The 13,550-nt window shown below is 49.3% G+C and overlaps 2 protein-coding genes across 5 annotated transcripts in view; one reads left to right on the top strand and one right to left on the bottom strand.

The window, feature by feature from the left end:
* Positions 1-13,550, top strand: part of LOC115318788 — a 162,226-nt gene that overhangs the window by 136,387 nt on the left and 12,289 nt on the right. The gene's annotated exons all lie outside the window — the stretch shown is intronic.
* The window catches only part of LOC115311043 (histone-lysine N-methyltransferase PRDM9-like), a 45,944-nt gene continuing 36,318 nt past the window's right edge, over positions 3,925-13,550 (bottom strand). For 2 of the 3 annotated variants that reach the window (XM_040221979.3, XM_040221980.3), the window contains 3 exons: positions 6,510-6,698; positions 5,730-5,973; positions 3,925-4,613 (listed from right to left, as the gene is read on the bottom strand). In XM_040221979.3, the coding sequence (XP_040077913.1) occupies positions 3,964-4,613; positions 5,730-5,973; positions 6,510-6,698 (1,083 nt within the window). In that variant the 3' untranslated portion in view covers positions 3,925-3,963. The remainder of the gene's footprint in view (positions 4,614-5,729; positions 5,974-6,509; positions 6,699-13,550) is intronic. The other variant, XM_042293466.1, reaches the window with a different exon arrangement.

Below are 13,550 nucleotides of genomic sequence, written 5' to 3'. Positions count from 1 at the left end.
TTTGAGGTCACTGCACAGGCGCGGATTACGCGGGAACTTCAAGTTCCGCATTTGGAATAGTTTGCTTGCTTCACAAATACTTCTTTCACATGTTTCAAAAGTTTAGAGAAACGACTTTTGGTTGGCAACGCTTTCGCTGCCGATGTGACGTACTGCAAAGAAAGATTTCTTTAATATAGAAGTTTTGTATCTAAATATTTCTACGTACAAAATGAACCCGAGTTAAATTTTTATTAGAACAAATAATGTGAACTTTAAAAGGACCCTGCGGTCTGTTTACAATGTCACCTGACCAATGTAACTGCGCTCTTACCTTCGTTCGCCCTAAAGGAAGACCTGTGTTTCCTTCGCCAGGTCGTTTCCAGGCAGTTTTTGAGATGAAGAAATGCTATAAAATGAAGAGCTACGCTTGCGATGAACTACGCACTGGGGACGCGTATCTCTCCAGCAAGATCGACCTCCACAGAACGGGTTCCTTGGATCACTCTTTGCGTCGTCCGCGGGAGGTCCGGATCGGCTGACGAACTTCGCCGTGGGAAGATGGGGGGTACTTGCGTCGGAGGCCAAGTTGCTTCTCTTGACAACGCCTATACCAACTCTGTAGGCGTGGGTTACTTTTATATAAACGATGTATTACTTTCGTAACGAATAAAGGTACATAAGCGAAACAAAGCTGTAAAGATTACTCTCTAGTGGGATGGGGGAAGGAAGTGCTCGGGTGTTAGCTCGGGAGTTGGCTTGCTCGTAGGATTAAATTCCGATTACGGGGGCATTGTACCCCGGAGTCCCTTGACAGGGTTCGTTCACGGAGTGTGAGCTCTGAAGCTCCAGCACAAACTAAAACCCGTTCATTCGTTCGTGATACGATTCCCACTTGCTGCGTTCCCGTTAAATATCACTGGTTGGCCCGCCCTCTTTTGGTGGACCGGCGATTCCCCGACGGGTCATGAGACGGGCGTTTCCCAGTGGCCGAGAGGCCGCAACCAATCGCCCCACTTTCCCACCGTGGGGGAATTGCTGAAGTTTCCCGCCTGAGACCCCTCGACCTGCGCATGACAAGTGATGAAATCGGAATTGGACCTTCTGTAGCAGGTTCTGTAGCAGGGAAAATATTGGTTGGGAGAGGCCACTGACGCTTTTGGAGAAGATGCCGACATCCGTTAGCACATCACTCGGGAATGAAAAATTGATTGAATCTCTGGCTGAGTTCATTTATGATAGTGATCTAGGGTTTCTGTTTGACGCTCGAGCATATTAGTTATTAGTGTTTCTAGAAAAATAATACATAGAGCATAAAAGGAACACAGTCTTCTTAAATAAGGCTCTAGTCAGAGACGGTTTCATTTAGAGTGGGTATTCAAAAATGGTTGAAAAGTGTATCCCAGCGTAGTGGAATAAATCCTCTCTCTCCTCTTCATTTTACACTCGTACTTTGTTTAGCCTGTAACTATAATTTTTTTTTTAGAGCCAACAAGAACCAGCGTATCCGCTAACACGTCTACCAATAAAGATGCGTCCCGTAAGTTTAATGAAGCGACCAAACTCGAGCATATAATATTATAAATTACAAAAGCAGCCAACCAACAATACTATAAAGGACTACACTTGCGCTTTAAACTCGATAAAGTTTTTTTAGCGGCGTAGGAACCAGAGTTAGGTCAAAGTTCGCTGCTCTTTCGATCGACAGCTGCACGGAAACTATCGTGACCACCGTATTTATTCAAATATATATAGACTCGTGTTCCCTTCTCTCTTTATCTGTTGCTTTTAATTGGAGATTAACTTACAATGAGGACAAAGAAGTTCGCCCCGTAATCATATCCTGAGCATAATGTGCCTAGCTGCCTATCGAGCTAAGCCAGGCTCTCCCCCGTGTCAGCCGCTGCTCCTAGCACTCCGGTGCAAAGCGGTGAAGCTCCACGCGGTCACACTGCTGAGAGGCGCAAGGGCCACGGTATAATCAAGCGACCTTAGCAGGAGTACAAGACCCTGGTTCCGTTTCATGTTGAATGCAAAAGGTTTCTCGGGGACTCTTAGTTCCCGAGAAACCTACTATATATATATGTATATATATATATATATCAGTGTGTCAAACCGAAAAAAATACGGGTTCGGTTACGCTTCAGGTTCAGGTAAATTTATTTTGTTCCGGTTCAGTTCCGATTCGATTAATTTGATCCGCGAACCGGTTCGCGAACCGGTTCGGAAATTATAAATGACAAATTGCAACATCAAAATAAATTACAAATAAAACATCTGAAATCAGCACATACGAAACGGGATACATCGTAGTGTAAGGCTCAGGGATTTCTACCAGGAATGGTTTCTTTACGTGCACTCAAAGGTTACCTCACCGACGTTTACGCATTCGGACTTCATATAATTGGATCCGACGCAGTAGCTGTAAAATCCGCGAGTGCTTACAAACCCACTTACAAATAGAACTCGCTAACTATCCCGCCACCTCGGCGTGTAAGCAATTGAAGGAACAGTGGGGAGAAAATACAGCTTTCTTTATTTGAACTAGCCTTCGGTAACTCAAATTAGACCCTTAAAGAAGTTTTCATTAAACAAGATACGGAATATAAAAAAAACACTTCACCGAACGCAACGCCAGAAGGACGTAATAGGATAAATATTAAAATAGAAGAGTTCGCTGTCTCACAAATATGTTAGCTTCTAAGTGCCTATACGAAACCGGATGCATTATTATCAAACTCCACAGCCTTTTTTTTTTTTCTCATTCCGGTGGAAGCAAGCTTCAAGAACTCGCGCGTTCTAGAAACGTGTTATGAAATGAGCACACATCAGCATTTAGGATTTACGAGATTGTAGGAAAATGAAACCCCGTGACCCGATTTTTTTTTTTTTTTTTGCACAGCTTTCCAATTTTTTTTCTTCCGTGCAAGCCGCGACCAGCGCAATACTGGTTCATATGTCAAGATTCATGGATGCAGCGTTTGTCAAGATTCATGGATGCAGTGTTTATATTCCTAAGACTGAGTGGAGAAGAAAAATATGTAAGCGAGGTGTGTCAGTTGACGGCACTTAAAAAACAAATGGCATTGATAGCACATTCATTGTCAACAGCGCGTGGCCGAACCGTTTTGACATGAGCCGGTAACCGTTATTTTTTTTCCGGTTCAGTTCCGGTTCGGGTTCATCGCGATAACAATATAACGGTTCGGGTTCAGTTCCGGAAAAAATACCGGTTCGGTTCCGGTTTTCGGTTCGGTTCGGTTCCGGTTCGACACCCTGATATATATATATATATATATATATATATATATATATTTGCTTTAAGCCTGTCTCGGGGCAGGTTTGGCGCAATTCTTAGCGAAAATGGCATTTTGGCGCAAGATGTAGCAGACGTCCCTTCATGGAGCAATTTGGCGCAAATGACGCAGCATTTCCATCACTGCGTGTCTCACAGCCAAACGTCAGGCGGGTTCGGACCCAAACAAACTCTTCCTTAGAACTCGCCAGGCGAGTCAGACAGTCGACCCCGGTGTGGACAGCGCCGACGATCATTCCGCAAGATGTGGTCTAACATTGCCCATCCAACCATCGAACTCACCGATAGTCCTCCCGGCCCGAAACGCACGTTCCGGTTCTCTCGGCTGAACACGCGCGTTTTGAACCTCGCGTCGCAAAGTATACGCTCGTCTCTCGAAGTCGCCCACCACCGCGGGAACTGTTCGCCAACGCTTTCGTATACCAGCCAAGTCCCTCTCGTACTAACGGCCCACTGGAGAGCCTTCGTCGACCCTTACACCAACGGTTGGGTAAAGTGGCCCTTTTAGACGATACGCTCGTGGAAAACAGTAAGCCGAGGCCATTTCTATGTACAATGTATTTATTAAAAAGCAAAAGAAGAACTCGCCGGTGTCACCCTTGTCTTCGGGTTTCCCCAGTGTCGTTAGGACCCGGTGCCCTTCCCCCCTCCCCCATCACGGAGTCCATCTACCGCTCTTGGTCGTCGGAGGAGTGCTGCCTCCTCATGTGGCTTCTGAGTTCACCTGGGGACAGGAACCCTCTGCCGCAGTCCCCGCACTTGTGGGGATACTCTTTTGAGTGCGCCTGGATCACGTGCCTCTTCAAGTGGCTTATATTAGGGGTCCTGTAGGAGCACAGGTGGCAGGCATAGGGCTTCTCGCCGGAGTGGGTTCGCCTGTGCTTTGCGAGGTCACCTCTATGAACGAATCCTCTCCCACACTCTGGGCAGACGTGGGGCCGCTCTCCGCTGTGCGTCCTCTCGTGCGTCCTCAAGTTTGCCAGCTGAGCGAACTTCTGCCCGCACTCGGTGCACTCATGAGGCCGCTCGCCCGTGTGCACCCTCTGGTGCGTGGTCAAGTGGCCCTGCTGCGTGAAAGCCTTGCCGCAGGTGCCGCACACGAAGGGCCTCTCTCCCGTGTGGGTGCGCTCGTGCTCGAGTAGGTGTTGTTTTTCATCGCTGGAGTAGGGGCAGTGACCGCATCGGTGCCTGCCCCCTCTCCTTTCGTGCATCCTCTTCCGATGTCCCTGGAGGTGCTCGAGGGAAGCGAAGACGCTGTCGCAGTCCCCGCACGCGAAGGTCTGCACTGGCCCCTCGAGGGACGGTGCCTCTTCTTGGTCTGCACATGGACGAGCAAGACAAGGGGGGCAGAAAGTTAAGGGGAGACACTACCGTAAAATCCCGAGATACCCCTCCCCCGAAAGGTGACCCGCCCCCCATTTTCGGATGGATTTGTTATTTTCTTTTAAAGGGTCGGGGGGGTTCAACGATTTTAAGATTAAAAGAATGTGCATCTCGTAGTTTTTACGTTGTTTATCATGTCCCGGAGGTCACAGAAAACACCTCCTTCATTAAAAAATGTCGCTATTCCGCTGCATGATCACAAAGCAAAAGTCAAGCTTTTCCCCCTACCTGCAGCAACGAGGGGCAGCCGAAGGAACTACAGCGAAAAGATGACATGACCTCACTCGGCTCTAAGCTGCAGCATAACGCCCGCTAATCTTAGCAGAGAGAGAGAGAGGAAGCGTCCTCCGAGAGAGCACAGGGGAAGCTACACTGCACGCCGAATTACGTCACAAGGAGGGGGACCAGGTGAGACCGAAGACTGGGAGTGAGTTGAGGGGTGCCAAAATTGGAAATACTGATTTTTTTTTTTTTTTACATAACAACTATTGACACGCTGTCGAAATTGGTTTTCTGTTCTTTACTTTAGGATTGTCAGAGGGCAACTTCCACAAGTGTTTGACCGAAGTCCGGAAATCGCTGCACCCCCCCCTCCCCTTTAAAACACCGAAAGATAGCCCACGCTTACTAATCGTAGCGTTCGGATCAATGATGCCCTTGGCGTAAATGCGCCCGGTTAGCTAGGGCAGGATATATAAGCGAACATTTTTGACTGGGAAGTACAGTCCTCTTTGCTTCATTGCCCCCTCGCCGCGATAACATGTTTGATACACACATTATCTAAAAATAGCATTTGTGTTTTCAACTTTTCTCGACTGTACACCGACAGGTAGACCACTCCTCATTTTCATACAATTTTTTATCTATTCTAGGTGGACTATATCTCAGGAGAGTACCGTACCTTCAAATTCCAATTTAAAAAAAAAATACTTTTTTTTTTTTTTTTTTATGCATTGTAATTCCACAACAAATAGTGCACTCCTGACAATTTTTATCGCAATGGCAATCTTCGAAGCTCAGCGTATCCTTGCATCCGATGTCCCCCACTCACGCTTGTTCTGGGCTCCGTCCTTGGCTTCGACGAGTCCTAGCTCGGCGCCAAACTCGTCCCCGTACCAGACGAGCAGCTCGGTCCCCGGCGCTATCTTGGCCCTTGTCTGGTAGTAGACGCCTCCCCTGTGCTGGAAGGCCACGAGGTTCTGGCTGTTCTCGCTGGGGGCGCAGTTGACGTAGCGCATCCAGTTGGACTCCGACAGGGGCCGGGCGTCCACCAGGTAGCCGCCCCGGCCACGCACCTGGATCCGGGCAAGTGCACGCGGTGACGCATCAGTTTTGCACCCGCCTCAAACATTTCTAGGAGATTGTTTTGGCAACTAAATCAGATTATCATTGATTTAGTGTTTACTTGGAGATACATTTCTTGAACTTCGAGTTCTTATGCTATAACTGAGGTACTGACGAGAACAAAGAAACATACTTGTAACTTCCGTAATTTCGGATGCGCTCATCTGGGAATGGGTATCTCTGAATTGTCGGCTTTTCGTGCTATCTGTGCGAGTGCAACCTGAAGGTGATGCGTACTGGTTGTACCTTGTTGCTAGTAAAAAAGTATTTTTAGGTTGCCGCACCGCCAGAGCACAAAGCATTAGCGTGTTTTCTAGCGCTCTAAACTTGTTCCTGTAACACCCTTAGGATGTTATCCTTGAGACCAGCTACACCCATAAGTGTGTATGGTATTCCATAGTGTGTACCCCGACAATTCCATCCTCCCTTTCAGGTTCAGACCCTTCGAGTTTACGCATGCTCACGCAGCCCACAGGGAGCACTGCACCTTCCAGGTGTATCCGTTGCCCCCGCCGGAGCCGGTGAAGCGCACGCCTTCGTAGGGCCCGTAGCACAGCCTGGCAGGGAGGGGCCTGAGGGTGAAGACCCCCTTCCCGGCCCCCTTAATGCAGGACCGGGCCAGCGTCAGACCCTCGGGCAGGGTCTTGTTCGCGCGCTGGGGGTCCCCCGGGGGAACCTGAATTAATCAGAGGGGACGGATATGACGTTGTAACGAAACAGAGCTCACGTCTTTAAGGACTTTATCAGCGAGGATGACAAAAACGAACGTGTATTTGTTTGTACTATTACTTATTTTCGAACGGGGCGACAAAACTTCGGTTTCAGTTGTGATTTTGTAAATCTAACAGAAAATATGTACTAAAACTAAATCTGTAAGCATTTCGGGCTGTGATTGCAAACCCGTGATATGTATAGGACGCTCGAGGATCGGATACTTCCTGACACATCCAGGTACGCTAAAACTAGGAGACCTGCAGGCGGGAATACCACTTTTAGTATGGTTCACTTCAATGACACTGACAAAATATTATGGTAGCAGATAATTAGACTTTTTTATGGTTTCCATCGAGGGTTTTCTGGATATCCTCCAAGTTAATCACTAAAGTAGAGACGCTCGATTCTTGAAGTGTATTGTCTCCAATGTACACTCTGGATAACGACTTAATAGTATAGTACACCAGAGTTCGCAGATTCTTATCATTGGAGGTCCAGTCTGGTGCTGGAGCAACCGAAACCCGCGTGTATACTTTCCCGGGTAGCACGCGGAATTCAAGGGAGGTTATCGACGTGCACAGGTAAGGTATGGACCCGAAAGCGAAAACTCGATCACGCCATGAAGTCCCTCTTGTCCCAACACAGATTCCTTCCACCGTCTCTTTGAAGCTTCCCCGCGTTCCTGCCATTTCAAAAGCCCACAATGCCTCCTCGATGCGCGCCAGACACCGAGGAAGTCGTAGAAATTTCTCACCGGTGTGTCCTTGACGAACTCGAGCGGTCCGTGGATGGGACAGTCGCCGTGCCGGTCTTCGCCGCACTCCAGGCAGTCTGCACAACGGACAACTGTGAACAAGCCACTTCTGTAGCCCCATTATATTGAATCAAGTTTTCAAGTTAGCATGCGGTGTCACTGAGGGAAGGGAGAAGGTCGCTTGTCCGAGTAGTTTCCGACTTCTGGACACTCACAGAAGAACTGGTCCTCGGAGGGAACTTCGCACTCGGCGTAGTTGACGGACTTGCGGCTGCGCTTCGGGTATCGCGTCTGGCTCGAGGTGCCCTCTCCGGGATCTGCGCACGTCACCGGACGAAGAAAAGTCACCCCTTACCAAATGAACCGTTCACCCGATGCCCTGATGCCTTAGGTCCAGTGGCGTCACTATGGTCAGCGGCACTCGGGGCGGTCTGCCTCCCCCTCCCTCATGAATTTCTGTATTCCGATATGAAACTTGCCCCAAACAAGCTTGTGCATCGAACAATAATTCATGCACGCCGCAGAACCCGTGGATTCCGGGTTTATATGCCCACCCCTGCCCGTTTTGATCTGGATGAGCATCGGTCCTGCGGGCGGTCGTCTATCACTAAGGCCCGATGCACGCGTCAAGGATCCCGACCGAGCAGTGCTATCGAACTCGGTAAATTTGTCACCTACAGCGGACATACCAGTCGCACCATTGGGGGTAACTAACTTCACGTTGCCTAAAAATACACACAGCGCTCTCCCATGGCTTCCACCTTGCTAGTCCTCGTCAGGTTGGTTTCCTCAAATCTTGTAATGATGGCAATTTAACATTCAGGGAAATTGACACCTCCCGTCATTGACGAAGATGCGATGACAATAACGGTGACGATATTCATAGTGAATACTGCCGCGTTAGGCAGTAAACGGGTCCCCGTACCGTATTCCTCCTGCTGATTTTCCTGCGCAGCGGAGAGTGGCTTCACGCAGGGCCTCGAAGCCAGGCGGGAACTTCCTCGCTGCAGGGGCGTCGCTGCTCCCGCCACGGCGCTCTGAAAGGGCGGAGCACGTGACGTCGGGCATGACGTCGACTGACGTCATAGTCATGGATTTTGCATGATCAGTTGCGGCTGTGCAGTGCACGTATGACCGAATAGTAAATGCATGCAGCGCAGTGATATGGGATGCTTTACATCGCCCTAGCTATTACTTCAGCATGTAGAAGTATCCGGTTGAAAAGTGCAGCCTCACTGTTTTTGTATTCTTTTTTTAGATTGGAGATTGGATAATTGAAACTAAAGTAGGTGTGCAGGCCAGCTGGTTCAATACTGACACGGTATCCTAGGGGCGGAAGAAAACCGGGACGGACAACACAAAGCTGGAGCTTTGATTTGTCCGTCCCGTTTTTTACTCCGGTCCTGTGGCACCGTGGTCGTGAGTTTAGTGTTGAAATAAAAGCTTTGTCTAGGTGGCGCAACAGACGCCACTCGATTAACAGGTTTCAGCCGCAATCGTCCACCCATTCAACCAACTGACTGATGCAGAGAACGTGTCGCAGAATCAGGCACAAAACTGCGTCACACGGAGCCGCCGTGGCGCAAGGCCGTAAGACTATAAAGTTTTCGCATCATCGAAATGAGACCAAAGCGGCGCAGCTTCGGCCGAACGCTAAGGCAGCCCTTCCGTCCGATACCCCTGCCCTGCGTTGGCCTCCATTCGGTGACGTCATGATACCGACCTTGGGGGGCCTGTTCTCCTTCCCCGATGGTGCTGCGGCGGCAGTGGTCGAGGCCTCTGTAAGACGAATCAAAAAAATTGCGACTGATCATGCGGGTAACCCTGAAATCTTCGCCGTTTACAAAAGAAAAGCAAGATACCTGGAACTCGCCTAAAAAAAAGAAATGAAAATATTGTGTTTCGGTCTTTCTTTTAATTTCTTTTTTTATGACGTTCAAGTGTTCATTTGCGTATCTAATTTACAAGATTTAAGCATACGGTTCAGTGTTTTAAATATATCCGAAAAACTGAAAAAAAAAAAAAAAAAAAAAACGCTAGGCGGAAAAAGTTTGGCTACCTCGGATTTATCCGAAAAAATTATTATATAGTCCCGAGAGCAAATAAAAAAGATCGATTGTCTTTCAAGAGAATCTTGGTAGGAGGGAGCACAGAATTATCAAACTCCGAATCTCGGAGAATTAGGAATATAGCAAACATACATTTCGAAAAACCACGATTTTTTGGCGAAAATTAAACCCCTAAAACAATTTAAAATTTACTAAGAATAAACTTCGAAACCATGGAACCCCTGTCGAGCCTTGGAAGCGACGAGCATGTGGAAATTATTTTTCGTTGATGCTTGAAATGTCGTACATCCACCAAAAAAATTATGTGCGCCTTTTTCTTTTTTTTTCGATACAGCAGTTTTTTTTTGTGTTTTTCGACGCGTTCCTGACATTTCCGCCTGAGATTTCCCGTTTTCCGAACTTACGCTTCGTCCCAGCCGATCCAGGTCTTGATGAGGGCTTCGGCTTGATGAAGTCGGGCACCGGTGGAGTGCAGCCTGTGGAAAAACCTCATTCAAGTTCATTCACACTGCCATCGCTTCTTCGAGTGCAAGGGGGAATCTAAGGCAGCGACTGAACTCGCCGAGCCTTTGTTGCCAGTTTCATGGAGCCCAGACGTTTGATACAAATACATCTTCAGTCAGGGAATTCTGCGCCATTTGGGCCAAATTGGGCGATGAGAGGAAGTCTGCTACATTTAGCGCCACAATGACATTTTTGCTAAGACTTGCGCCGCACTTGCGCTGAGGTGGGAAATTCAAAAGAAAAGAATATATTATTATTGGTGGGTCACGACATTCAAAGACGCGAGAGGAAAGGTAAGTGGTACAAATATACACGTAGGAATAACAAAGGAGATACAGGGGAGCTGGTGAACTTTCAACATGTTGAGCACCTAAGACTTGGAACAAAAAGTGCACGACACACCCGCCCAATTTTTTTTTTTTCAGACTCGGGTTTACAAAACGTTGGGCAGGCTCTTTATGCCTTTCATTTTATTTTTTTCAATCTTAACATATTTGTTAAAAAATAAAGCGATTACTACAATTACGCAATTTGCGCAGGTGAGTTGTACGGACAGTGGGCATAGTATAGGAGGCTAATAGTAACGATCACTCGGCTAATTGGGCAGAATGTGTTAATTCACATTTTCATTGGTGAACATAGACATATGGTTCCAATTGGAAACTTGCTGAGCGTCATTGAAAGCTACGACATCAGTAATTTGTAGAAAGACCTCGAACGGGTGAGAAGCTCAGTGGTGCTCTGAAGTTACCGCTCGTGTAGCAGGTACAAGGCTCGGGCTTTATGATAAGAGACGGAAAAATCGCGAGGGCGCCTTATCGCACAGGTAGCCTCGCTCTGCTGCACGACTGGTAGCTTTAGCGCACGCTTCTCACTCATTCAGTCTTTTTTCTAGAGCGCAGCTCTTAAGCTCCCTTTTCCGGCTTCAGCGGCATCGGCGTCGGCTTAACCGCGCGGTGCGTTATGGGACGCGTGACGTCACTGGTGACGTCATCGGTGACGTCGTCGTCACTGGTGACGTCATCGGCATCGCCATCGTCACGTGACCCCATAGGGTCACGTTACCCCCGTGAGGTCACGTTACCCCGGTGACGTCACGTGACCCCCGTGAGGTCACGTGACCCTCGTGAGACGACGGCGACGCCGCTCGGAGGAAGGAGTAGCAGACAGGATGAGGAGGTGAGGAGGAGGGAAGAGGGGTATACCTTCCCCTCCCCAGTACCCTCCCCTCCTCCTCCTCAAGAGCTGCGCTCTTATCCGGCGTTACAGGGAGTGGTAAACGGCTTTCACTTTTCAGTTAGTGATTTAGTTGTTTCTGATAATGCTCAGCAAGTTTCTAATTCAAACCATACGGATAGATTCCCTAATTAAAAATAAAAGTCGTTTACAACTCCCTGTAACGCCGAATTAGAGCGCAACTCTTGAGGAGGAGGAGGGGAAATGTACAGAGGGTCACGTGTTCTCGGGGGGGAATGGTCACGTGACCTCAGGGGGGGGGGGTCACGTGACCCCCTCCCCGAGGTCACCAAAGGTCCTCCGAGGTCCTCCCGAAGGAACCCGAGGTCTTCCCGAAGGAACCCGAGGTCCTCCGAGGTCCTCCCGAAGAAACCCGAGGTCCTCCCGAAGGAACCCAAGGTCCTCCCGAAGGACCTCGGGTTCCTTCGGGAGGACCTCGGGTTCCTTCGGGGAAATGTACTCATAATGCACCGCGCGGTTACGCCGACGGCGACGCCGACGGCGACAGCGACGGCGACGGCGACGCCGACGCCGACGCCGCTCAGGCCGGAAACGGGATCCTAAGAGCTGTGCTCTAAAAGTTAGGACAAAATTTTACTTCATGATTCAAATGATTGTTACGATTAGCCCCCTAAACTATGTCCTCCAGGCCTTATTACTCACCTGCACAAACCGCATAAGTGTAGTTTTCACGGCTTCTTTCTAAAAATTTAATGAGCATTAAAAAATGAAACACGTTTTCGACACCCTGTAAAGCGCGAGACACGTGCGCGATAAAAATCCATCCGATCCGACGTCCAATCCAGCAATACGACTGCCTGCTCCGAAAAGTTTGGTCGCTTCAGACGTCGGATCGGCGATCCGGCGTGCGTCCAGCATGCCAGATAGTTTCGCACGGCGGACGGAGTGTCGGAAGCGTCCAGCCAATGGCAGCGCAGCTAGCGCGAACGTCATGATGACGTACTGGGTTTGGCGAGACGAACACGATAGCAGGACGGGCGAGGGGAAGCCGGACGCGTGAATCCCGCTGACCCATCCGAGAAAGATGACCGCAGCAAAGAATGCACGCGCTAGCGAGAACGAGCTTGTAATAATTTCGTTCGTGCGAGCTAACCGTCAATCTGGGACCAGATATTTCCTGGGCGGCGCCGAAAGGATCGTCGCGTCGCATTCAAGGTCGGAAGCATGTGTCTCAAACTGTTGCGTGCGACAATTCGGAGCGGCGTAGGGACTGTCGGGTCGGAAGATTGTGCCGTCCATGTGTCTCGCGCTTAACACCGAATTAGAGCGCAGCTCTTGAGGAGGAGGAGGAAAAAGTACTGAGGAAAGGGTATATACCTTTCCTCCTCATCCTCCCTGCTACTCCTCCTCCCCTCCTCTTGTTCGTCCTCCTCCCCTCATCCTTCAAGCTCCTCCCCTTCTCTCATCCTCCTCCCCCTCTCATCCCTCCTCGTCCCTCCTCCTCCCATCATCCCTTCTCTGCCCTCCTCCTCCGCCTCCACTCCCCCTCGTCATCCTCCTCCCTCTCCCCGCGCGTTGCACCACGGGAAATGTCCCATGATGCACCGCGCGGGACCCTCGTGACATTACTCATGACGTCCCGAGGGTCTCGCGCGGTGCATTATGGGACATTTCCCATGATGCAACGCGCGGTTACGCCGACGGTGACGCCGCTGAAGTTGGAAATGGGCGCCTAAGAGCTGCGCTTTGAAAAAAATCCCTATTCCTCGAAATAAATTTGTCTGGAAATTTTCCGGAACAAACGTAAATACGAAAAAACAAAAAAAAAAAAGAAAAAACCAAGGGTGCGTTACTAGGGCTACCTTTTCGGCGGAATCGGTGGGCGTTCGGCGATGCGCCGTTTATTTTTGCGCTGACGAGGAGGCCATGCCCTCACGAGAGCGCTTCCCGTTTCTGCCGCGGGAGGGTGAGCGTCGAGCTTGAGACGCGAACATGTATTTTACAGCGTCTCTACTTACCGCATATTTCGTCTCATCTTAGCTCACAGCAGAGTTCGAAAACTCGACCACATGCAACCATACATACTAAAAGCGCTAGTCATGGGACATCGGTGTTGTGTGTGTCCTTCCTCTTTCCGTGTCTCCTGTTTTATTATGCTGCTTACCACGCACTGCACTTTATTGGTATTGCCCATGAAACAATACGTACAGACGAATGCCACCATGTCGCGCTTTGATGTTGTTTGATTGTTCCTATTGGTTCGTAGCGTCGGCTTGCGTTTTAAGACGAA

Source organism: Ixodes scapularis, unplaced genomic scaffold (genome assembly GCF_016920785.2).
Source record: "Ixodes scapularis isolate PalLabHiFi unplaced genomic scaffold, ASM1692078v2 PGA_scaffold4__175_contigs__length_147842914, whole genome shotgun sequence".
Lineage (NCBI taxonomy): Eukaryota > Metazoa > Arthropoda > Arachnida > Ixodida > Ixodidae > Ixodes > Ixodes scapularis.
This window is presented reverse-complemented; position numbering and strand designations above follow the sequence as displayed.